This window comes from Pseudorca crassidens, chromosome 5, assembly GCF_039906515.1.
Source record: "Pseudorca crassidens isolate mPseCra1 chromosome 5, mPseCra1.hap1, whole genome shotgun sequence".
Lineage (NCBI taxonomy): Eukaryota > Metazoa > Chordata > Mammalia > Artiodactyla > Delphinidae > Pseudorca > Pseudorca crassidens.
Window position 1 is genome coordinate 147,555,352 of NC_090300.1, and position 23,335 is coordinate 147,578,686.

The following is a 23,335-nucleotide window of genomic DNA, read 5'->3' on the forward strand; positions in this document are numbered from 1 at the left end:
ATCGTAGGACGGACCACACTTTATCCATTCTTCTGTAGATGGACAGCTGGGTTGTTTCCATCCTTTGGCTGTTGTGAGTAATGCTGCTATAAACATTTGTGTGCAAGCTTTTGTTGGAGTATCTGTTTCCGACTCTTTTGGGTGTACACTAGGAGTGGAATTGCTGGGTCCTACGGTAATGTTATGTTTAACTCATTGAGGAGACACCAGACATTCTTCCAGAAAGGCTGCACCATTTTACATTCCCACCATCAACGTGTGAGGGTTCCGATTTCTCTGCATCTTCTCTAACACTTGTTATTGTCTGTTTTTTGATAATAGCCATCCTAGGGGGCGTGAGGTGGTATCTCATTTGGTTTTAATTTGCATTTTCGTAGCGAGTAATGGCGTTGAGCATCTTTTCTTGGGGAAACAGGTGCAGAGAGGGTCACACAGCTAGCTGGAGGACAAGAGGGTGCTAAAGTCCTGGCAGAGAGTCACCAGGAGACCGAGCCTCCCCTGGTGCCCACCAGCCAGGAAGTCCTCGGGGGCAGGCCAAGGGCCTCTCCTGCTCTGCTCCTCCAGCTGAGGCCTGGGCTGGCATTCTGAGGACCCCGAGGGCATTCTAACTCAGGATTTCTGAGCCCTGGGACCCCAGCCCTTTTTGGGGAGCCACAGAGACTGAAGCCCCCATCTGGGGCAAAAGGAGACTGTAGTGTCCAGGCTTCCTTGAGGGGCCAAGGCCAGCAGCCGAGGGACAGGACCCCCTCCTGTTCCCACCCTGCCACTGGGGCCTCCTCCTCCCCGACATCTGGGCATATCTCTCAGGGAGCATTTCCTCCTCCTCGCAAGCTGGGAGTGCCTGACATGACCTGGGCAGCAAAGGAGTGTCCTATGTGCTGAGAGCATGCACCTGGACACCATCCATCCAAGGCCATTTACTAGCTGTGTGACTTTTGTCAAGTTCCTTAACCTCTCTGTGCCTCCATCTCCCTATCTGTAGAATGGGGATGATAATAATGTTGAACGAACAGGGTGGTTCTGGGATTAAGTAAGGGCAATTGCAAAGCTCAGAACAGTGCCTAGTGTGCAGCGGGGCTGGTGTGTCTCATACGTAGCCTCACTGCACTGCAGGAGAAGCTCCTGTGCTTGCTCCCTTGCAGGTGACGGCAGAGGCTCAGAGACTCACTACTGAGGGGTGGGCAAGTTGCTGGGCTGCTCGCTGTCTGGAGGAGGGGCTGAGGCTCAGCCCCGAGGGCAGTGACCTGGCTGAAGGCAGTGCCGGCCCTCGAGGGGCCCCTCTCGCCTCCACACACCCTGGGCCGCTCCAGGTAAGGGGCTGCTATGGAAACCCCCTGCGTAGTGGAAAGTCCGAAACTCTACAGGAGCCTGTTTGCTAATCTCCAAGCCAGAGCCTGGGTGACGCCCGAAGCAGTCAGGCCAGCCTCACGACAGAGGCACCTGCAAGGGTATCAGGGCTTTAAACAGTGAAGTGAAGACTTTGCTCTTCTTGGCAGTTTTTAATTTCCCTTGAACAGTTGGCCTGTGACTAAAGCGTTCCCTAGGGACCGCTCAGCCCCCCAGGGAGAAAAAGCACTGGGTGCGGAGTGACGCTGGGGGAGCATGATGCTGAAAGAATCGGGGCTGTGGGCCAGTCACCCCAAGGCCGCAAACACAGCTCCCTGGCATCCGGGTGCTTCTGCGTGTGAAATTTGGGGTTGCAGGACAGGCAGTAAAGGCCCCCAAGCCCCACATCTCCACAGCTGCACCCACGGCACTGCAGCCTGTGGGCTCAGCGCCCTGGAGGTGGGCAGTGCCAGGGCCCTGCTCCTGACTCAGTCCCCAGAACGTTCTACAGGAGAGCTAGCCCAAGAGCTCCATGCTCAGGTCCTGGCCCTGGAGATGACAGTGCCCTCAGCCCTCACCACCGCCCCCTGTGCCGGCCCCAGGCTGACGGAGCTCACGTCTCCACCTCCAACACCGCTGCCCCAGGCTTGGAGCAGCCCGAGGCCCAGAACTGAACCGTCAGGGGCCCGGGCCTGGAGGTGGGGACACAAAGGCCGGGCTCCCAGGTCAGGAGGGGACTCACAGCGCCCCACCCCGGACTCCCACCTCAGTGTAACACATGAGGGCCGACGCATGCAAGAAGTCTCGGTGACAGCCCCGTCTCATCAGTCACGAGTCCTTCCCCCTGCCCCGTGCGGCCGGTCCCAGCCCAGTGCTGGCCCTGACCCCAGGCTTCCTGGAGCCCCCACCCACCCTCCAGCCCCGTCCCCAGGCGCCCAGCTTCTCTCCCTAACACAACCTGGCCAGACAGCTTCCTCCAAAAGTCCTCCCAACTCTGCAGGCTGACCACAGGGATGGTCCTTCCCACTGTGTCTTGCATCCCTGCCCCCTAACCAGACCCCCGAGAGCTCAGCATCTCTGGACGCCCCAGTCCACTGCCCCTGCCCACGAGCTGCCTGGGATGCTCTTCCCATCTCGTGGACTTAGGGACCCCTGCTGCGACCCTCCGGGAAGCCTTCCCTACTTCCCCCCGGAAGCTTCTGTCCCCCAGCCTCTGTCCCCCACCTAGGAAGACTCCTGGGGCGCCCCTTCCTGGGCTGTGAGCCCCACAAAGACAGAGGTTCCCATGGCCCATACACAGGATGTCTGTCCATGGGGCCAGCTGCCTGCTAGAAGCCTTACTTTCTAACACACCTGGAGGAAGTAGAAGGTGGGTATCAGCTGGGGACTCCCAGTGGAGTGTGTTCATTTTAAAAATGAGAGGACTGGACGCAGCCTAAATGCCCACTGGCAGGTGAATGGATAAAGGAGACGGGGTGCATATACACAGTGGAATGTTACTCAACCATGGAAGGGAATGGAATTGGGTCATTTGCAGAGATGTGGACGGACCTAGAGACTGTCATACAGAGTGGAGTAGGTCAGAAAGAGAAAAACAAATATCGTGTATTAACTCATATATGTGGAAGCTAGAAAAATGGTACAGATGAAACTGTGTTTGCAAAGTGGAAATAGAGACACAGACACAGAGAATAAACGTATGGGCACCAAGGGGGGAAAGGGAGGGTGGGATGAATTGGGAGATTGGGACTGACATATATATACTACTGTGTATAAAATAGATAACTAATGAGAACGTGCTGTATAGCACAGGGAACTCCACTTTGCTGTACAGTAGAAACTAACACGACACTGCAGAACAACTATAGCCCAATAATAAAAAAATGAACAAACAGACAAAAAAATGAGAGGACTGAAGGTCAAGGAAGGAAAGCAACTTGCCCAGCAACACCAGCCTCCAGGCAATGCCCAGCTCTGAACCCACTGACATGCACTCGTCATACCCCATCAGGTGGGTACCTCCTCCTACAGCCCCAGGCTTGAGACCCTGAGCAGCTGCTGCGACGGTGGCAGCGGTGCCCACTCCCCACCAGGGACTCTGCCCCCGCGCAGTCCCGTGGAGGCTTCCCGTGCTGCCTCTCCCAGCTGCTGGGGCACCTGGATAGCCCCTGCTCGTGTCTGACACTGCGCCCCAGGTGAGGGGAAGACACCTGTCCTGGCTTTTCCCCATTCGAACAGGGCCCTGTGGGATGCTGGCTGCAACCGCATTTTGGGAATTGAGTCCAGAGGCTTCTTTAAAAAGGAAAGAAAAGCCAGCAGCCTGCTGGCGGGTGCACAAGGGGGCTGGCAGGTGTATGGGACCATCTAGCACTCGGGTTACAGGGAAGTTTCCGTTCCTGCCCCTGAGGAAGCTCCCTGGGCCCTGATTGGCTCGGGCTGAGCGGCTTCTGCTCTCTCCAAGGAGAGCCCGGTATAATAGAAACCCGGGCCGTGAGCTCAGACCCGCGGAGGCCGGAGGAAGCACCTGGGGCTCCCTCTTCCCGGGCCAGGCGTGCCCACCCAGGTGCCGGCGGCGCAGGGGGTGCGCCAGGGCCAGGAGGCTGACACGGCCTAGACACCCCACAAGTCCAGCGGCACCCCGAGGCCGCGGGACCCCAGGCGGGGAGAGCGGGACCCCAGTCCCGTGTCCCCGACCCTGCAATGATGGGCGAGGCCCGGGCCGGTGGGGACCCGGCGCTGCGCCGCCTCCTGAGGCTGCACCGCACGGAGATAGCCGTGGCCGTGGACAGCGCCTTCCCGCTGCTGCACGCGCTGGTCGACCACGACGTGGTCCCCGAGGACAAATTCCAGGTGGGCCCCTATCCAGACCAGCGACCCAGCAACACGCCCCAGCCTTCCCCACGCCCGCGCCCAGGAGCGGGCAAGGTCGCGGAAGACCCGTTCCAGAGGGACCCTCCCCAGCCCCGCCCCTCCCCACTCTCCCGCCCCCAAGCCCCTCCCGCCCCCAAGCCCCAGCGCCAGGGTAAGGTCCCTGCCGCTAACCCGCAGCCTGCCCCACGCCCCACCCGCCAGCGGAGCGAACGGTCTCCAAGACAAGTTCCGGTGCCCCCCCCAGATCCCCAAAGCCCCCTCCCAGCCCTCCCCAAGCCTCCCTCCAAGTTGAGCCCAGTCTCCTAAGATGAATTCCAGGTGGGCCCCCACCTCACCCCAGCACCCCCTGCCATCCCCCACCTGCCCCAAGCCAAGGGGGTGGACACAGGTGCCCAAGTCTCCAGCGGCCTCCTCGGGGTCAGCATCTGCCCTCTGGTCCCGCAGTGGAGGCGGCAGGAAGGGGGGTACCCGGGAAGGGCGGGGCCCCCATTCCCGCTCTGCTTCAGGAGACGCTGCGTCTGAAGGAGAAGGAGGGCTGCCCACAGGCCTTCCACGCGCTCGTCTCGTGGCTCCTGACCCAGGACGCGGCCGTCATCCTGGACTTCTGGAGGGTCCTCTTCAAGGACTACAACCTGGAGAGATACCCCCGGCTGCAGCCCATCCTAGACGGCTTCCCCAAAGGTGGGGGCCCTGGGGGCGGGGTCCCGGCTGCAGCCCATCCTAGATGGCTTCCCCAAAGGTGGGGGCACTGGGGGCTGGGTCCCGGCTGCAGCCCATCCTAGACGGCTTCCCCAAAGGTGGGGGCACTGGGGCTGGGTCCCGGCCGGCTCGGCCTCCCTCCCTGGGGCCGGCAGCAGGAGTCATCCTCTGAGCCCCAGCTGGACTGTGAGAGGGGAGGCGTGGGGCTGTTTAGGGAGCCCCGGACATCACCTAGACCATCTTGGCTTCTAAGAGCGAAGAGCTGAGGCCTCACCTGCCTGAACGGGGCGTCGGTTCTGGGCTTGAAGCTCAGCCTCCGGCCCTGCACACGCCCGCAGATGTGGACCTCAGCCAGCCCCGGAAGGGGAGGAGGCCCCCGGCTGGCCCCAAGGCCACCGTGCTGCTGCCCAGGCCTCCCACCAAGAGGAAGGCCCTGGAGGAACCGAGGGCCACCCCGCCGGCAGCTCTGTCCCCGAGGGGCACCTCCAGCCCAGGTACCCAGCTTGAGGAGCCGGTGGGCTCACAGATCCCCTCACGGAGCCCTACACCCCCTGACCACTCCCCCTCCCTGACCTGGTCCGGGAGCATCTGTCCCTCCTGCTTGGCCCAGAGTCAGCCTGGCAGAGGTCCCTCTGGGGACTTGGACGGACACCCTGTATGAGCCCCGCAGCCTTGTTGACCCCCGGGCCCTGTGAGTAGGCAGGTGGGTGTACTTCCTGTCTCCTGATGTGGACACCAGAGCCCGGTAAAGCAAGGGGACACACCAGAGTCCGGGAGACCCCACCTGGCACTCTCCCACCTGCGCCCTGGCGTTGACCCAGCAGCGGGAGGAGGGCCAGGCTGTCCCTGCTCCCCCACAGGCTCCCACGTCAAGGCCAAGCCCTCCAAGAAGTCAGAGAGCAACGCAGAGCCACAGCGCCTCCCGCTGGGCAACGGTGAGCCAGGCCCCAGGTCTGGGGGTCAGGGGTCCGTCTTGGGAGCTGGGACCATGCTGGCCTGGGGTCACCCCACCTATGCCCCTCTGAGTGCCCCATCCTTCAGGGCCAGCTCCGACCCTGCTTCCTCCAGAGAATACCCCCTGTCCCTTGGCCAGATGCAACCTGGGACCTGGAGACCTCCCATGGGCCCCTGGTGCCGGCCTGAGGGCAGGCTCTGGGGACCCTGCCTCCCTCCCAGCCCAGCCCAGGGCCACATCCCAGCGTCTCTGTTCATTCCCGCCAGCTGGGTTCGGACAGCTCGTACACCACACACCAGACCACACCACATACGTGTACACGCACACGCACACGCACTCCATGGCCCGTCTCTGCACTTACATGTGGGCTGGCTGTCTGTCTGTGGAGGGGCTGGACCCCCTCCCCGGCCTGCCCTGTGTGGAAAGAAGGAAGGATTCTGCTGCCCAGACGCCCTGCACTCCCCACTGCCCGTGCTCATCGTCCCAACAGGTGACCCCCTATTTGGTGCTCCTTTCCCCAGGAATTCAGACCATGTCCGCTTCGGTCCAGAGAGCCATGGCCGTGTCATCTGGGGACGTCCCAGGAGCCCGCGGGGCCGTGGAGGGGATCCTTATCCAGCAGGTGTTTGAGGCAGGTAGACGGCGCTGGGGAGGGGCTGCCAGGGGATCCCCGTCCCCGCTCAGCTCCCCAGTGGCTCCGGAGCATGGACGAGGCACCCCTACTCCCTGCAGTGGGTCTGCCGTCTCTGGAGCGGATGCTCTGGGCAGGGCTTGGGGAACTCCTGGACTCTAAGCTGGACAACCTGCGGCCCCAGCCCCGCCCGCCCCATCCTTGCAGCTCCTCCTTCCTCCACTCCCTGTGCCGCACACCCTCTGGGGACGCCGAGGACCCTGGGAGCCGGTGCGGGCTCCAGTCTCACCCACTAGGGATGGTCCCAAGAATCCCTACAGCAGTTTCCTAGGGCTGTTATGTCGAGTTGCCACAAACGGCGTGGCTTAAAGCAACAGAAACACCAAAATCAAGGTGTGGGCGGGGCCAGCCTTGCTCCCTCCGAGGCTCTAGGGCAGAGGCTTCTCTGCTTCCTCCAGCTCATGGCAACCCCCATGCCCCGGCTTGTGGTCACATCACTCCAGCTCCTCGCCACAGAGGCTCCTCCCTGTGTCTCTCTGCGTCCTCCCGTCTTCTCATAAGGATGCTGTCCTTGGACTTCGGTCCAGTGCAAGCCCATCTTAACATCTACAAAGACCCTACTTGCGAATAAGGCTGCATTCCGAGACTCCGAGTGGATGAGAATTTGGGAGACGTGCTTCCCCCCAGCAGAGAATCCCTGCTGTGTTCAGGACCCGGGGCCCAGAGCTGACTGGGGTGGGGTTTGTGGGGGGAGGAACAGCCAGCTGTAGAGCCTCCCTGCCAGGCCCCCCCCCCCCCCGTCTCCTCCCAGGTGGCTCCAAGAAGTGCATCCAGGTTGGGGGGGAGTTTTACACTCCCAGCAAGTTTGAAGACCCCAGTGGGGCAAAGAACAAGACCCGAAGCGGCAGCAGCCTGAAGACGTTGGTCCGAGCCAAGGGGACCCAGGCTCCTGCCCCTGTGAGCGCTGCTGGGACCGCCCCTGGGGAGGCCTGGCCCTCCGCCCCCTCCCCCAGCACCCGGGGCAGCAGCGTCCTGTCACCTCTGGTGGGGAGCTCTGCTGGAGCTGGGGACTGCCCCTCCCGCCCGAATGCCTCCCCTGCTGGTGACCCTCTCTCTTCTCCCTGGCAGGGTGGAGGCGATTCGAGGGCAGGCCAGCGGGACAGGGCCCCGGGACCCCCTGCCCTTCCCAGTGAGCCCCAGCTGCACCAGGTAACGCTCAGAGCGCCCCCAGGATCCTGAGGGCGGGGCCTCCTGCCGATTTGCTGCTTGTCCAGGGCAGTCACTCCAGGGACCGGAGGACAGAGGTCTAAGCTTCTGTTCACAGGGTGGAACACTTTACTTTTAATAGCATTTTTTTCTGATAATACGCAATTGTAAAAATTCACATAAGTTAGAGCACGTGAGTCCTCCCAGGCTCTTAAAAGCACAGCGTTCGGTCCGGCTGCCAGCTGTCCCACGCCTCACAGTTGGGCCCTTGGTATGGCTGTGTCCCCTGCTAGGAGCCAGGAACCCAAGCATCACGTACGCCCTTGGGCTCCCAGCACCGTTTCTGCCGGGGATCCCGACACCCCCGCCAGGCGCTGTGCTGGCCCCCGGGGAACGAGGAAATGAGAAGGACTCACGCCTGCCCCCAGGAGCTCCTGGGCTGCTGGGGCCTGGAGGGGGGTTGCTACAATGAGTGCGCTCATCACTGTGAGGGGCTGCCCAGCCCTGTAGTCCCCGGGGGGCTTCTGAAGGAAGTGGCGTCCAGGGGGGCACGGTGGGTGCTATCCAGGCAAGGGCGCAAGCAGGCCTCAGGCGGAGGGGACAGCGGGTGACCAGGGCCAACGGGAACACCGCTGGGCCTGCCCCTCCGCTGCCCCGTGGGTGTGGCCGTGTGGTCTTGGGGCCGCCTGCAGCACAGGCACCCGCGAGGAACCAGCCTTCCTTAAGGACCGTTCTTCCCAAGAGGGATGGGCCAGCAGGTGTTCGGGGCTAGAGTCTCAGAGGTGGGGGGGCCTTGGGGAGCCCTGGGGAGCAGGCAGTCAGGGCGGGATTTCAGCAGGGAGCCGGCGAGGGGCGTCTCTCGGGGAGGGCGCTGCCCCATCCCGGGTCTTCCAGACGCCGCGTGTCTCTCACCCGCGCCAGAAGAACGAGGATGAGTGTGCGGCGTGCAGGGACGGCGGGGAGCTCCTCTGCTGCGACGGCTGCCCCCGCGCCTTCCACCTGGCCTGCCTGACGCCCCCGCTCCACCAGATCCCCAGGTGGGCCTGGCCCCGCCCAGCCTCCTCACTGGCCCGCCCTGAGTGGGAGGCCGCCCAGCAGTGTCTCCACTCCAGGGATGGGCAGTGAGGCCAGCCTGGGAGGGGGCCTTGGCTCAGGTCGCCGGCCGGTGGGGCTGGGGCCCGGGATCCTCCCACCCATGTCCCCGCGTGGCCGCGCTGTCCCCCCCAGCCTGGCCAGCAGGCCGCTGAGGCCCAAGGCAAGGGACGGCCGTCCCGTCCCATCTCGCCCCATCTCCCCCAGCCCAGAGCGCCACAAGCAGCCGACCAGCGGCACTAAGCAGGGTCTGACTCCAAGTCGGGCTGGGGAGCACAGAGGCCGCAGAGCTGCCCCCCAAGGGCCGGTGGGGGCCCAGGCTAGGTCCAGCGCAAGGCCCCCTGCCCCGGCCCCCCGGGACAGCGCTGTCCGCTACCAGCAGCTTCCGCAGGTCAGGGCGGCCTGGGTGCGGGGCGGAGCGCTGGGCGGGCACTCTCGCCCCGACCCTGCCCCGCTCACCGCACGACCTTGACCAGGTCACGTCTCTGGCCGGGTCATCCCTCAGCTCTGCTCAATGCTACCCGCCTTCCATTCTCTCCCTTCCTGCCCTTGACCGGCCCCTGTTCTACTGGGCACCGTCCCCCCGTGGAATCGAGGGAGGCCAGCCTAGGGAGGCCCGACCTGCAAGGCAGGGCCCGTGAGAGCCAGGCCCGGGCCAGGCCGCGGCAGGTTCGCGGGTGTCGGGAATGCTTGGGGCTCATCCGAGAAGCACTCGGGGGACGTGTCAGGCTGGCGAGGGCCGCCCCAGCAGGCTTAGCTACCCCAGCATCCCGGGCTCTCCTGCTCACCGGCCAGGCAGGCCCTTCCCCCGTGGCTCTGCCCGTTCCCCTTAGTTTTCCCATCGGGGAACGGAAAGGGTGACCTGGAGAAGCCCTCAGGCCTCCCCTGTGTTGCGGGCTTGGGAGTCCACTGTCCCCTCTGCCTCACCCTGCATGTCTCTGGCCGGTGACAACGCGACCAGCGGGACCTGGAGGTGCTCCAGCTGCCTCCAGGGAAGAGCCCAGCGGGACCTGCCCCGGGCTGAGGAGCCCCGGCCCCAGGAGCCGCCTGCAGAGACCCCGGTACACACAGGCCCACTCCCAGGCCCTCTGTCCGCCGGCTGCCCGCCTCCTGGCCACTCCTGTGGGTCGGGCCTGCCCCAGCCAGAGAGCCACGTGCCCCCCACCCTGGCCTGGCCCCGTCAATTCCGCTTTCTCCTGTGGGACCACGGGGGCGCAGGCCACCGGGAAGCGGCCCTTACAACGGCCCCGCTTCTCAGTCCTCTGCTTTGGGGCCTTCAGCTCTATCAGCCCAACACAGGGGACGCACCTCGACCACCGATAACATTCTCCAAAAATGTTCTAAGTGTTCTGTTACCGCAAAGTCACAACGGATACGATGCGTGCCCCAGCATATGCCGAGTGTGTACTCCGACAGCCCGTGAGGGCCACGGGGCCCCGCCTTTAGATGGGGAAAGGGTCAGGGAACTTGCTGGGACCACAGAGCCGGGAACGGCACCCGGGCCTTTCCCACCCAATGTGGCGCTCTTCCCCACGATGCCAGCCCCCGGTTCCCAGGGCCCCAGCGGTCACTAACTCCTGGGTGGTGCTGGGCAAGTCCCCTGCAACACCTCTCAGAACCGACCCTCCGGTTCCAGGTCCTCCTGGCACTGAGGTCAGCGGGAGAGGAGGCCAGGGGACCGCCCAGCGAGCGCCCCGCTGGAATGGATGCTGCGGTCACCTACAAGCACCTGCTGGCCTCACCTCCTGCAGCCCCCCCGCTTGTGCTGGACCCCTCGGCCCTGCACCCCCTCTTGTGTGTGGGCCCTGAGGGGCAGCAGGTGAGCGGGGTGATGGGGTCAGGGTGGCTGTCTTCAGGGAGCTCAGGGTCTACAGGGGCAGCCCGGTGAGCCTGAAACAGGACAGTGACAGGCGGGGGTAGAGGTAGGATTCAGATGGAGGTTAGGGGTGGGGGCCGCGGGGAGGGCGGGTGGAGGAGGCTGGAGGGAGGCCCAGGGGCTCTTGGGGTTGCTAGATTACCCAGAACGAGGTGCGGGCTCTGCGGGGGAGGGTGAAGGGAAGGGGGCTGCTGGAGGGATTCCAGAGGACGCGACCGTTCTCTCATCACTCTCGAAAGCCCCCTCACAAGGGCAGGACGATAAAGTGGGTAGAGTTCGCAGCCCCAGGTCTCCCAGGCCCTCCTGCCTCCTCTGGAACGGACGCCCTTCTGGGTTCCCTTGACTAGCCCTGAAGGGGGTCCGGGCCCACCAAGGGGGACCAAGACGGGACACCTAGTTTCATCAAGCTGCAGCCCCAAGGTGCTGGGGCGCCCTTGACCTCTCTAGGCCTCGATCCCGAAACCTCGGACTCGCCCCCCACCCCGTGCGCCCCTCCCGGAGGGGTCCCGGGGCCGTGCGCCCCTCCCCGGCCCCCGGTCACCCCGCCGTGGTCCGTCTGCAGGGCCCGGCGCCCGGCGCGAGGTGCGGGGTGTGCGGGGACGGCACGGACGCGCTTCGGTGCTCGCACTGCGCCGCCGCCTTCCACTGGCGCTGCCACTTCCCCGCCGGCGCTGCCCGGCCCGGGTGAGTACGGGGCCGGGACCGGGAGGGGGAGGGGGAGGGCCGCCGACCCCCCAACGGCTTTAAGATTGCGGGGTGCAGAGGGCACTCCCAGCCCTGCCCCAGCCCCGGCAGCCTGCAGCCTCTCCTCCGCTCGCCAGGGCCGCCCTGCGCTGCAAATCCTGCTCCGGAGACCCCGCCCCGGCCCCCGGGGAGGGGCCGCCCGCCGTGACTCCCGCCCTGAGCCCCGCCCGCCCGGCTCCCGGGACCCCCAAGCTCATCGCCAAAGCCGCCGCCGCCGGCCCTGGGGCGCAGGTGAGGGAGGACCCCGCATCTCCAGGGGAGGCCCCGGCCCGGGCGCCAGCTTCGCGGGTGTGCACCAAACCTGACCATGTGTTTATTCTGTACATACGATATATTTGTTTAAATCGACTCCCGTCTGATACCTTAAATCTGCAGAGAAAGGCAACCCTCCCAAGCCACAGCGGCTATGCAGCCGCCGGTTGGGGTTGGTTGCAGGCCCAGAGCTCCGCTAACCGCCCAGCTGCCCTGGCCCCTTCCGCACCCCCCGGAGTGCCCTGTGCAGGGAGCGCCATCCTCATCCTCGCGGTGGGGCGGGGCAGGGGAGAGCGGAAGGAGAGACGTGTGACTCCACCCGTGTCATCTCGCCTCCAATCCTCCAGCAGCCTTGGGCCCTGGGACCTTGGGGAGGAGGGACCAGCCTCACTGGACCTTCGCTTCCCAGGGCTCCCTCAGAGCCAGGGAGGCCCGTGTGTCTCCTCCTCAGAGGCCTGCGGAAGGTGGCGCATCTGCCCCAACTGCCCACAGCAGGGGCCTTCCTGACCACATCCCTGCCCCCGAAGAATCCTTGGGGGCCCGGGGTGGTGATGTCCTACCCCCGTCCATGGTCCGTCCTACCTCCCAGTCCCGCCTCGTAATCCCCTGCACGCATGGTGGGTGACAGGGCAGCCCAGGTGCCGGGCACAAGAGGGCTCACACCTACTGGCGTTCCGCTCCTTCTGGAAGCCTCTCTCGGGATCCCCAGCCCTCTGCACTGTGTGTGCCAAGCCCTCACCCAGGGCTAGTGGCATCAAGGGCTGGAGAAGGTCCCGAGGTTTGGCTGATCTGAGCTACAGACTGGGCCATTGCATGTGGTTCCACTTAGCATGGCCTCGCTCCGCCTAGCCCGCGAGCCGGGGGGGTGTGCCACGTCCCCAGCTCTGGCCCTCGCCCCTCAGGGGCACGGTTGGCCCCGCAGGCTTGTTGGGTGGCTGAAGGGTGGCTGTGGGACCAGGCTCTTTCCTGTCTGGGCCTCACGTTTCCCATCGGTGACAGGGTCCCTTCCAGCTGGTCCTTGCCCCAGAGGGGTGGCAGGGACCTGGCCAAGCAGCCTCGAGCTTACCCGCACCCACTCTGCCTCCGGAGCCGGATGTTAGAATTCAGTTCCCGGGGTCCCGCCTGGAGGAGCGCGCAGCAGCCCACTGCCCTGGCGCGGACACCGCCTCTAACCGCTGCTGCTGCCTCTGTAGGGAGTCCTGCTGCTGTGGGGATGAGCCCGGCAGGGGTGCGGAAGGTGGCTTGACCTCCTCCCTTTTCTGGGTTCCAGGCGGGGGACGATTCTGCTGTTCACGAGCCAGTTCTGCACAGGGATGACCTGGAGTCCCTCCTGAGTGAGGTAACACGTCACCTGGCTGGGGCCACACCCGCCCCCCTCCGCCTCCGCCTCCGCGGCCTCTGAAGCAGCCAGCTCTCAGGCCACGGGAGCAGCTGGAAGCCCCTGTGCTGGGAACGCTGGACGCCACAGGCCCACGTCACCCCAGATGGCGCTGGCCCTTCCGCGCACAAACGAGCCAGAGCGGGCCCCAAGCTGCTCCCCTTTCTAGCTGCCCTGGAGGTCCCGGGGCCTGGACCCTGGAGGGCTGGCAGCTGCAGGAACCAGCGCCGGGGCCACTGAAGCCTGATGTGGAGGCCGTGACTTTCCCTGGGGCTAGGCACTCTGGGACCACGCCCCCTTGCACATCCCTCCCTCCCCCTCCTCAACCCAGGCCCCTCCACCCGACGATGAACAGCTAGAATCACTGGGAAGAAAAGGTGGCTTTTAGAAAAGGTTAAAGTCCTCCAGCCACCCCCAGACCCCAGGTGGCCAGTACGTGTCCTCAGGGGCCTGGCGTGGCACCTTGGGGATCCCAGCTGACCACGGGGGCCCTGCCTTGGGTGCTGGGCCAAGCACGGGCAGGTCCCAGACACTGAAGCTGTCTCTAGAGGCCCCAAGAGGGCCAGGGGTGACCCGAGGTGCCAACATAGGTGGGCAGAGTGGGGCAGATTCACCAGCCCCTGTGGAGCAGGTCACCCCCGTTCTGCTGGAATATCAGGCATTCCCACGGCGCCTCCAGTCCCGCTGGAGCGTCAGGCCCTGCGCAGAGCTGGGCAGAGTGAGGGAAGGAGCTGGTCCTGCCGAGACATCCGGGAAGAGGCCACCAGTTGACAGAACAGCCGTGGTGGCTGTGCCTGGGCTTACGGGAAGCTCGGAGGAGGAGTGTGGGATGAGGCGTGCCCCCCATTTCCGCATCTCTGTATGGGAGGGCTGGGTTGGATAGCACCTTCCCACCACGATGTTTATGACTCAGGTGGCCCTGGAGGCCAGGGCAGGCCGGATGTGGGCCGGGCAGGCACGCCTGTGCCCCGAGGTTCTGGCCCAAGCCCCGCTCTCTGCTCTGTCGTGCAGCACTCCTTCGACGGCATTCTGCAGTGGGCCATCCAGAGCATGTCCCGTCCGGTGGCCGAGGCGCCCACCTTCCCCTGCTGATCCAGGACCCCCACCTTCAGGCAGCGTGGGAGGAGGCGGGCAGCACCTGAGGACGCTGCCAGCACCAGAGCAGCCCTCACACGCACGGCCACTGGCTTGGAAAGGGACCGAGGGGGAGGTTAGGACCAGGCGCTGAGACGTTCCAAGTGCCGTCAACAGCCAGCCTGTCAGCAGCCGTGCCTGTGGCGGCACAAAGCCGTCGTGTGCGCTGAAATTAAAGTCACTTCAGTGGGTTCGACATGCTCTCCAGTGCAGTGTGCTTGTTTCGGGGCGGGGGGGGGTCTGTTCCCCTGTGTTTCTGGTGCCCGTCGTGTAGGCTGAGCTGGCTGTAACAGGAAGAGAATGCCCAGAGCAGGAGTCCCTCTGCTCCACCCTCTGCTGGAGCCCCAGGGGCTTGCCCTGCCCCCAGCACAGCCCCTGCCCCACGTGGCCTGGCCCCACCCACCGCGCGCTCCTAGCTCCTGTGCTCCTCGAAGGGCCAAGTTCGTCCCCACCCCAGGGCCTTTGCACGGGCTTCTCCCTCTGCTCGGAGCTCCTCTGCCTCGGTGCTCCGCATGTCTGTTTTCTCACCTGTGAGATCTCAGCTCCTCGTTCATTCATTCAGAGTCATTTATTCGGGAAACCTTTACTGTGGCTCTTCTATATGCTGAGCATTAGGGGTCGTGGAGGGACATGCCGGTGACAGGCTACTCACAAGAGGGGGCGACCTCACACAGAAGCAGGAAAGAGGATGGGGTCGGGGGCTGGAAGCTAGAGTGGTGTGTCCGGGACAGCCATGAGGTCAGCTGATGGGAGCACCATGGCCGCCGTGGACAGCGCTGTGTTTATTTCGCTCGTGGCACCCACCGCTGGGAGACAGCCCGTCAGAATTGAGTCCTTTCCTAGTGGTGTCTGTCTGCCCTTAAAGAGGCCACTGTGGGACCTGGGACCCTGTCTGGCCCTCAGCCATGTCCCCAGGACCTGGCACAGATGCTGGGGTGGTGTTGCTTGAAGGAGATGCCAGGGCTGTCGCAGCCCCACCTGCAGAGCCCCCCGTGATAGAAGCCCTGATGGGGGTCAGAGCCCTGCGGAGGGAGGGGTGGCTGCAGGCCTCATGGGCGCTGGGGGCAGAGGTGGGACGTGTGCTGATTTGGCACCTGTGGCTTTTGTCCCCACCCCAGGTGGGGGCCGGCAGGGAGTAGCAGCAGGAATGGGGGTCCCAGCTCAGGACACACAGCCCTTGGACTTCTGGGGGACTCATGGCTCACTGAGCCCCTCTGTGCCGGGCACACATTAGGTGGCCTCTGTGGGGGCGGCACAGGGCGTGTCGGCCCACCCAGGACAGTACTGGGGAGGGGCTGGCCGATGTCCTCCAGCGGAGGGGGTAACTGCCCCAGGCCACAAGGTCGAGCCGTTTATTCAAACAGGGACGCACTGGTGAGGACACTAGCGTCATATGAATGAGTAGGCCGCTGTTCCAGGCCGCGCCGGGCTAGGTGGGCAGCAGTGGGGCGAGGGAAGTGGGCAGTGATGGCAGGAGGGACACAGCAGCCGTGGCCGCACGTGGAGCGTCCCAGCTTGGAGGCCAGAGCACATCTGTGGACAAGGGAAGGGCCAGAGGGGAGAGGAAACCAGAGTTGAGGCTTGGTGGGGGTGGGGGGATGCCCCGAGCAGGGTCCTCCGGGCTGGGGGGTGGGGAAATGGAGCGGAGGCCCTTCCCGACGCGGCGGGGGTGGGGGGGGGCCTGCTTACCTGAGAGCTGCTCTTCCCCACAGAGCCCAGCTGCTGTCTCTGCCCCCGGCCGCCACCCACCCCCAGGACGAAGCAGGGCTGGATGAAGTTTGCAGAGGCCGGTGGGGACGACGTGGTGTGGGTACCATGGCAGTGGTGGAGGAGTATATCGGGGAGCTGACCAGGGTGAACACAGGTGTCACAGACCCCCAGCCCATCGTTGTCACACCCTCCCAGGACCCCCACCTCTGCTGAGCACAGCTGTGGCCGGCCCTCCTCTGAGCCCACTGCAGCCCCGGCACCACTGGGTCTCACGCCAGGCTCTGGAGACCCGGCCTCGTCAGAATCCTTCTGTGGATGGGTCCATGGAGACCCTCCACCGGGGGCTCAGTGCTCCCTTTGGTGGCCTCCACTGCACCCGTGTCACTTTCCACAAGTTCAGGAAATGTCACTTTTGGGAGCTGAGCATGGGGGGCGGGGGGGGGGGGGCTCGCGGCAGTCCCGAGTCCCATCTGTCGGTCCGTCTGTGGTGTGCATGGAAGGAAGTGTGGGAAGCAGGAGGCACGCAGGGGCCGTGAGCTGCATCCTTCCCTGCCGTCAGCAGCCTGAGTTTGCTGATGCTGTGTTCGTCCTGCATTTTAAGCAAAGTGGACACAAGGACGAGACGACGACTGTCCAGAGAGGCCCTGCCCTTCTGCAGCCCCTGCGCTTTGCTTGCTCCTCAGGGGCCGACCGTCCGTCCCCTGCTCCTGTCTGTCTGTCTGTGGGGCCGGAAGCTGGTTTGCACATCCAGCACCGAACGACTGCCGGCTACGCGACACCCTGAAGCGTGTGTCTGCCCAGTGGGTGAGGGGGCAGCAGCCGGCGGTTTCACGTGTACAGCCCGTCCCCGGGCTCGTTTCTTGGGCTGCTGCGACAAAGTGCCACAGACCGGGGGGCTCAAATGACAGATGTTTATTCTCTCCCAGTCCTGGAGGCTGAATTCCCACATCCGGGTGCGGCAGGGCTGGTCCCTCGCAAAGCCCCCCTCCTGGGCGTGTGGACCACTGTCTCTTCCCTGGGTCCTCACATGGTTGTCCCTCTGTGCAGGTCAGTGTCCTGATCTCCCCTTCTCAGGGGGACACCGGGGCGCATCCTAACAACCCCGTTTATCTTGGCCACCTCCACGAGATCCTGCTTCCAAGTACGGCCACGTCCTGAGGTGCTGCAGGCTGAGGCTTCAGCGTGTGAGCTGGGTGGGGGCACAGACGCTGCCCTTGACCAGACTCCACCCGGGCTCCTCTGAGCTGGCTCAGACTTGGCCTCTGTCCTTGGTCCTTAGTTTTGGCAAGAATCTTGCAAGTCAGTTTCAGGGAGATCCCCACCCTTGGACTCTGATGTCTCTCACTATCTGCTGCATTTCTCATCCCCACCCTCAATAGCTGGTCACCTGGCCCGCCCTCAGGAAGGGCCCCGTCGAGGGGCTTAGCCGCATCCCCTAACCTCAGTGTTTGCTCTTTGTAATTTCCATCCACTGGCCTCGCCTTTGCTCCTTGGCCATAAATCCCCACTTTCCACGTTGTATTCAGAGTTGAGCCGGACCTCTCTCCCCTCCTGCAAACCCCAGTGCAGGGGTCCCCCTAGAACAAAGTTCCTTACCACCTTAGCAAGGGTCACGAGTACCTGTTTCTTTAACAGGGACAGGATTTGGCCGTGACACCAACGTCGCTCTTTTCATCTGCACGGGGCTGGCAAAGGTCTTATTTTCCCGCACTTGGTTGGAGGCTTAGCTGTCAGTGTTCTGAAGTTGTTAACAATCTGTGAACAAGGGGTGTGAATTTCATACCCTATCGTGCTGGACCCCTGGACGGGGTCGGGGGTCATCACTAACAAGCGGTGAAGAGCCCGGTGCAGGCGGACGTGTCGGGGGCTGGGTGGGCTTGGGAGCAGACAGCGCTCTGGACACGGTCAGAGTCGAGATAACCGAGCGGGGCTGAGCCCTTGGCGGGTGGTCTGAACTGGACTCGCCCTGTCACCCGAGCTCCGGTCATCTGACTGTCAACCTGAAGCTTCCAGGAGGGTCGCCTCACCTCTGTTAATTCTCTCAGGACGTGCAGTCCCTCTGGGAGGTTGGTGGCAGCACCGCAGGCAGGGGTCTCACAGGGATCCCGGGGACAGGCACTCAGGGGGGACCAGGCCCCCGGGGGGGCTCTGACAGCCGCTCTGCTCCACCTGCGGCTTTTCCTGCAGCCTGGCTCTAAGCTGCCGGGTAACTGATGACCGCAATGGTGAGCTCCATGCAGCCCCGCTGAAGCCCCCCAGCCCTCCGACAGACACCACCCACCAGAGGACGCCCATCCCAAACATAACACACCCCAGTCTCAGGGAAGCCCCTCGTTCTCGCCACGGCCTCCTCTCCATCCCTTCAGGACACAGTCCCCTTTGCCTGGTCACTTGCTCTCTGACCGTCCCCTCCAGACGGTGCGGGCCTGGGGCAGGTTTGCACAGAGCCCAGGCTGGCCAGCGCCGCACAATTAGTGAATCCGACTCTGAAAATGAACTAAACGTTCAGTATCCAAGGAGAAATAATCCCAGAGGTTGGGATGTTATCCAGACAGACAATAAGACTGATAACCAAAGCCCGGTGGGTGAACAAGATACTTATTAAATTATATTTATATGTATGCAAAATCCATGTATACACACAGAGTGCATACGTGTGTACATACACTCTGTCCGTCCATCCCCTTATCTCTTTATATAGAGAGCGTGTACGTGTGTACTTAGAACGTGTCTATCTATCTACCTATCTTCCTATCTATCTACCTATCTATCTATGACAGAGTATGTACAGTTGACCCTTGAACAACTCAGGAGTGACCCCTGTACAGTTGAAAATCTGAGCATAACTTTTGACTCCCTTGAAACTTAATTACTAATAGTCTACTGTTGATCAGAAGTCTTACCGATAACATAAACAGTTGATTAACGTGTATTTTGTATGTTATATGTATATATATATATATATTTTATGCATTCATGACGTACTTAACTTTTTCTTAACTTTTTGGATAATTCTAGGTTATGTGGCTCGTCTGCAAGTTTTTTTTAAATGATCACAAATTTCCAGAAGTTTTTCCAATATATTTATTGAAAAAAGTCTGCATATAAATGGACCCACAGTTCAGACCCATGTTTTCAAGGGTCCCCTGTATATGCATATACATTTAGAAAGTGTATATTTATATAGAGACAGAATGTATATAAAAAGAGAGCATATGTACATAGACGTGTGTATGAATATATGTGTGTACACGCATGTAGACATGCATACGTACATGTGTATGTATATGCGTGTATGTGTGTGTATATAGAGGGGAATACTGGAAGAAAACACTGAAAAGATGAGGACAGTTGTGTTGAAACAAGGATTATAGATGATTTTTCCTTTGTAAACCGTTCTGTCACTCTGGTTGATTTTTAAATAACTTAAAAAGTATGAATTCCAAAAGGCACAGCTGCTTGCCACCGTGTCCCTGCGTCCTGGCTGAGGCGGGCTGGTGCAGCAGGTGGCCAGGCTGTGGTCTCCGTGGCTGGGCAGTCGCCCCCCTTCTGCCCTGAGCCCCGGCTGCCTGGCTTCACGGATCCCTGCACGAGCGGATGTGGGAAAGCCAAGGGCGTCTTCCTCCCGTGTGTTGAAGGGCAGCGTTCCATCCCAAGGAGGCTGAACTCCCAGCACCCTGTTCTCTGTAAATGGCTCCCGTCATTCCAAGGGGGGTGGACGTTACTTTACGGGGCGATCAGGGGCAGCCCTGGGCATGGGGGTGGGACAGGTGCAGCAGCAGTGCTTCCAGAGCTAAAGGGGCGACCGGGAGGGCAGGGTGTCAGGGGGAAGAGGATCTCCAGCCCCGACTGCCCCCCAATCTCCCACGGCATGCAGTAGCCCCCCTCCCTCGTTCCCCACCTGCACGCCCAGACCCTCCTGCTGGGCCTCTTAGACACCTCACAGATCCGTCCCCTCTCCACCATCACCGCCCCAGAACAGCCATCACTGCTCACGGCCCCCAGATGCGCCACCCCTCCCTCCATCCTCCACTCAGAGCCGTCTTCCTGAAATTCCTACCCTGTCCTGAACGGAACATTCGGGGGGCTGGAGAGGGGGGCACGGGGCCATCGTACTGCTCTCTCTGCCTATGTGCATGCTTGAATCCTCGACGGCAAAATGGAAAAGCAAGCCAACAAACCCCAGACCACAGGCCTTCAAGGCTCTCCCGAGTTGCAGGGGGATGATCAAAACCCCTCTTCTGCTTTCAGCCAGGTCTGCCCTGCCTCTCTCCCGGAGGGGCCATCCTGGGCACTCACAGTCCCCCCGTCCCCCACCTCCCTGGGCAGGGTCCCCTCCCCGCGTCTCTGTCCAACTTTGTACCCCATGTGCAGCACCTGTGTCTCCTGGGCTCACAGACTATGAGCCTGGAGCAGGCAGACAAGGCTTGTGGTTGGAGCCCAGGAAAGGGTCATCCCTGTGGTTGACGGGCTGGGATCTGAAGTGCTTCTGCAGCCGGTGTGAACAACCAGGCTGGGCCAGTACAAGGTCGGGGTCCCCCAGTATGCAAGCCGATCTACCCCCACAGTCTTCCAGAAGAACGGTGGGCTTAAACACGGCCCCCCCGGCCAAGCGTTGAGTGGTCCTGAGGCTTCTGCCGATGAGCCTGGTGGGAGAGGAGGGGTCAGGCTGGCTGATAAATGGAGCCCCCATCCGTCCCTCTCCCCAGCAGAGGTCAGGAGCTCTACTCTGGAGGTCGGGCAGAGTGTCTGGACCTGGGAATGCCATAAACAACTGAGGCAAGGGGTCCACATGGAAAGTGAGTGGCCAGATCACCAGGCAGAAGGCTGCATGAGGGGCTCCAGCCCCTCTTCCAGCTCCTGACGCGATCTTCCCTCCAGACAAGAGGCTGGAAGATTCTTTTCTTGAATCTGACCAACCTAAAGGGACAACAGTTCTGAGGGTTACCCAAAAAATGGCCCAGAAAGCTCACCCTACAGCAAGACTCAACAACCAAAAGTCACATTCAGAGGTTCTGCCTCTTAATCACAGATAGCCAAGGATTCCCAGACATTGGAGAAGCCCCTAGGATGGCAGAGACCAAGACAAAAGGAAAGAAAGAAAGCAGCACAGATGAAAAGAGAGACTCAGAAGGGAGGCATGAATGTTAAAAAAACCAAATAAAACTGTAAGATTCTTAGAGAGATAGGCCCTGTATTCATGAAACAAGAACAAGACTCTGTTAAAAGGAACAGCTCTTGGAAATCAAAACTGTGACGGCAGAGACGGAGAACTTTACACCAGGTTGGCGTGGCAAGCTGAAGAAAGCTCTCTGAACATATAGCAGAATGAGTTATAAAATAGGAAAGTCAAGCTAAGACTTTCTAAAAATGGAAAGTAAAGGATAGGATATCAAAATGTAAATACCAGGAGTTCCAGAAAGAGTAAAGGGAAAACGCAGAGAGGAAAGAGTTGTCGGGGAAATGGTGCAGGAACTTGTCCTGGATAGAACACACGCACTGCTGCCGTGGAAGGACCGAGAACGTGCCCGGCCCCGCACTGGGAAGCAGACCCACACAAGGCATTTCCTGTGGAATTTCACAGCCCCTGGGAAAGGAAGGTCCTGCACGCTTCTAGGGAGGAAATATTGGGTCCTGTGCACACACAGAGGAGTCAGGCGGCTTTGAGCTCCCAGTTGCAACACTGGAATCAAGGAATGATGGAAGCCACCTTCCAAGTTCTGTAGGACGATGATTTCTCATCCAGGATTCTACACACAGCCAAGTCTTCAATCAAGTAACAGGGTCGAGAAAGGCCAATTTCACACAGGCAGGATCTCAAAACGCCCTGAGCCCTTTCTCAGGAACCTCCTGGGAGATGTGTGCTCTGCCCAAACGAAGGAGGACGATTTGGGAGCTGGTGACCACGAAGTCCACAAGGGAAACTGATGGTGACAGAGACCCCAGGATGACAGCTGTGTGCCCAGTGGTGAGGCCACCATCCACACAAGGGCGGGGGGCCTCGGGGCACAGAGAGTTTGAGGGCTGCCTGTGAGACCCTGCCATTCTTCCATCTTCTTAACCCAGATTCTTATCCGCGCCTGACTTGGCACAGCTGTGACTAATGAGGTCCCTCTTTCCCCTCTGTGATAATTTAAGAAATATGTGCTGTTACTCGTGATAAGAACACTTAACATACGTGTACCCTCTGAGCCACGTTTTAAGTGTCCACTACAGAATGATTAACTTCCAGCACCAGGCTGGACAGTGAGCTCTGGGACACACTCGTCTTGCAGAACTGAAACTCTCTCCCTTTGACTCATACCTCCCCCTGCCCCAACAATGGAATATTTTTACGTAAACTTTGTATTAGAACATAACATATATAAAGAAAAAGGGACAAATCATAGGTGATCAGCTTGTTGAATTTTCATAAAGCAAACACACCTGTGTCACCACTCAGCTCAAGAAACAGAATGCTACCGGGACTGCCCTGGCCGTCCGGCAGTTAGGCCTCCGCACTCCCAAGGCAGCGGCCCTGGGTTCGATCCCTGGTCAGAGAAATAGATCCCGCATGCCGCAACTAAGGGTCCGCATGCCGTTACTAAAAAAAAAAAAGACCCTGCACACCACAGTGAAGATCCCGTGTGCCGCAACTAAGACCCAGCACAGCCAGATAAAAAAATAAATTAATTAATTCAAAGAAAGAAACAGAATGTTACCCACCCCCACCCCCAGCCCCCCACCCCACTGGGTGTCTTGGGCCCTGTCACGATGGATGCCTTTCCTCAAAGCCCCCGATTTGGTTCACGGGGACTCTCCCACCAGCGACCAGTCTTCCTGAGGGCAAGGGTCCAGTCTGTTTGGTGACTGGGCTGGAGTCCCACCTTTCGGGGGACCTGGATCCGGGGAGGGGCTTCATGGCTCCGAGTGACTGACCCACTGACCACCCAAGGTAGAGCCCCCTGTCCTGACCCAGGTGCCCACCCCACACGATGCCTGGTGTGCAGGTTTCCAAGGGTCCGGCAAACATTTATTGAAGTAAGGGATACATGAATGGATGGATGGATGCTGGCTGGTTTTCCTCTTAACTCTTTTCGCATCTTAATCATGCACCCCTCCGGGTGGGAGGGCCATCACCAGGGGTGCCCCGAGTCGGGGTGGAGCTTCTGTGGCTCCTGCAATGAACGAAGTTGAAACAGACCGGCGCCTGGAATAAGAAATTCCTGCGGGAAGCCGGGCAGGCAGCGATTGGCAATGGGACTCGTCTGGCCTCCCTTGGCTGGCCTTCCCTCAGGCCTGGTCACCGTGCTTGATCAACTTTGCCGCAGGGTGTGACTAACAGACCCAGACGGCCGCGATCCGCCCCCTCAATATACGCGCCCCTTGTTAGACTGAACAGGTTTAGAAACTTGAACAAAAAGGCCGGCGCTGCCGGGTCGAGCCCCAGTTCCGCCGCCCAGGTGCCGGGTGCACGTCGGC

General features: G+C 61.5%; 1 protein-coding gene across 1 annotated transcript; it reads left to right on the plus strand.

The window, feature by feature from the left end:
* The first annotated feature begins 4,029 nt into the window (after positions 1 to 4,029).
* AIRE (autoimmune regulator) lies at positions 4,030 to 14,122 on the plus strand. Its single transcript, XM_067737190.1, has 14 exons — positions 4,030 to 4,176; positions 4,704 to 4,878; positions 5,235 to 5,390; positions 5,757 to 5,831; positions 6,373 to 6,486; positions 7,294 to 7,439; positions 7,611 to 7,691; positions 8,610 to 8,725; positions 9,742 to 9,841; positions 10,417 to 10,599; positions 11,219 to 11,340; positions 11,478 to 11,574; positions 12,923 to 12,991; positions 14,042 to 14,122. The coding sequence occupies exons 1-14, from the start codon at positions 4,030 to 4,032 to the stop codon at positions 14,120 to 14,122; spliced, it is 1,662 nt and encodes a 553-aa protein (XP_067593291.1).
* Positions 14,123 to 23,335: the final 9,213 nt, after the last annotated feature.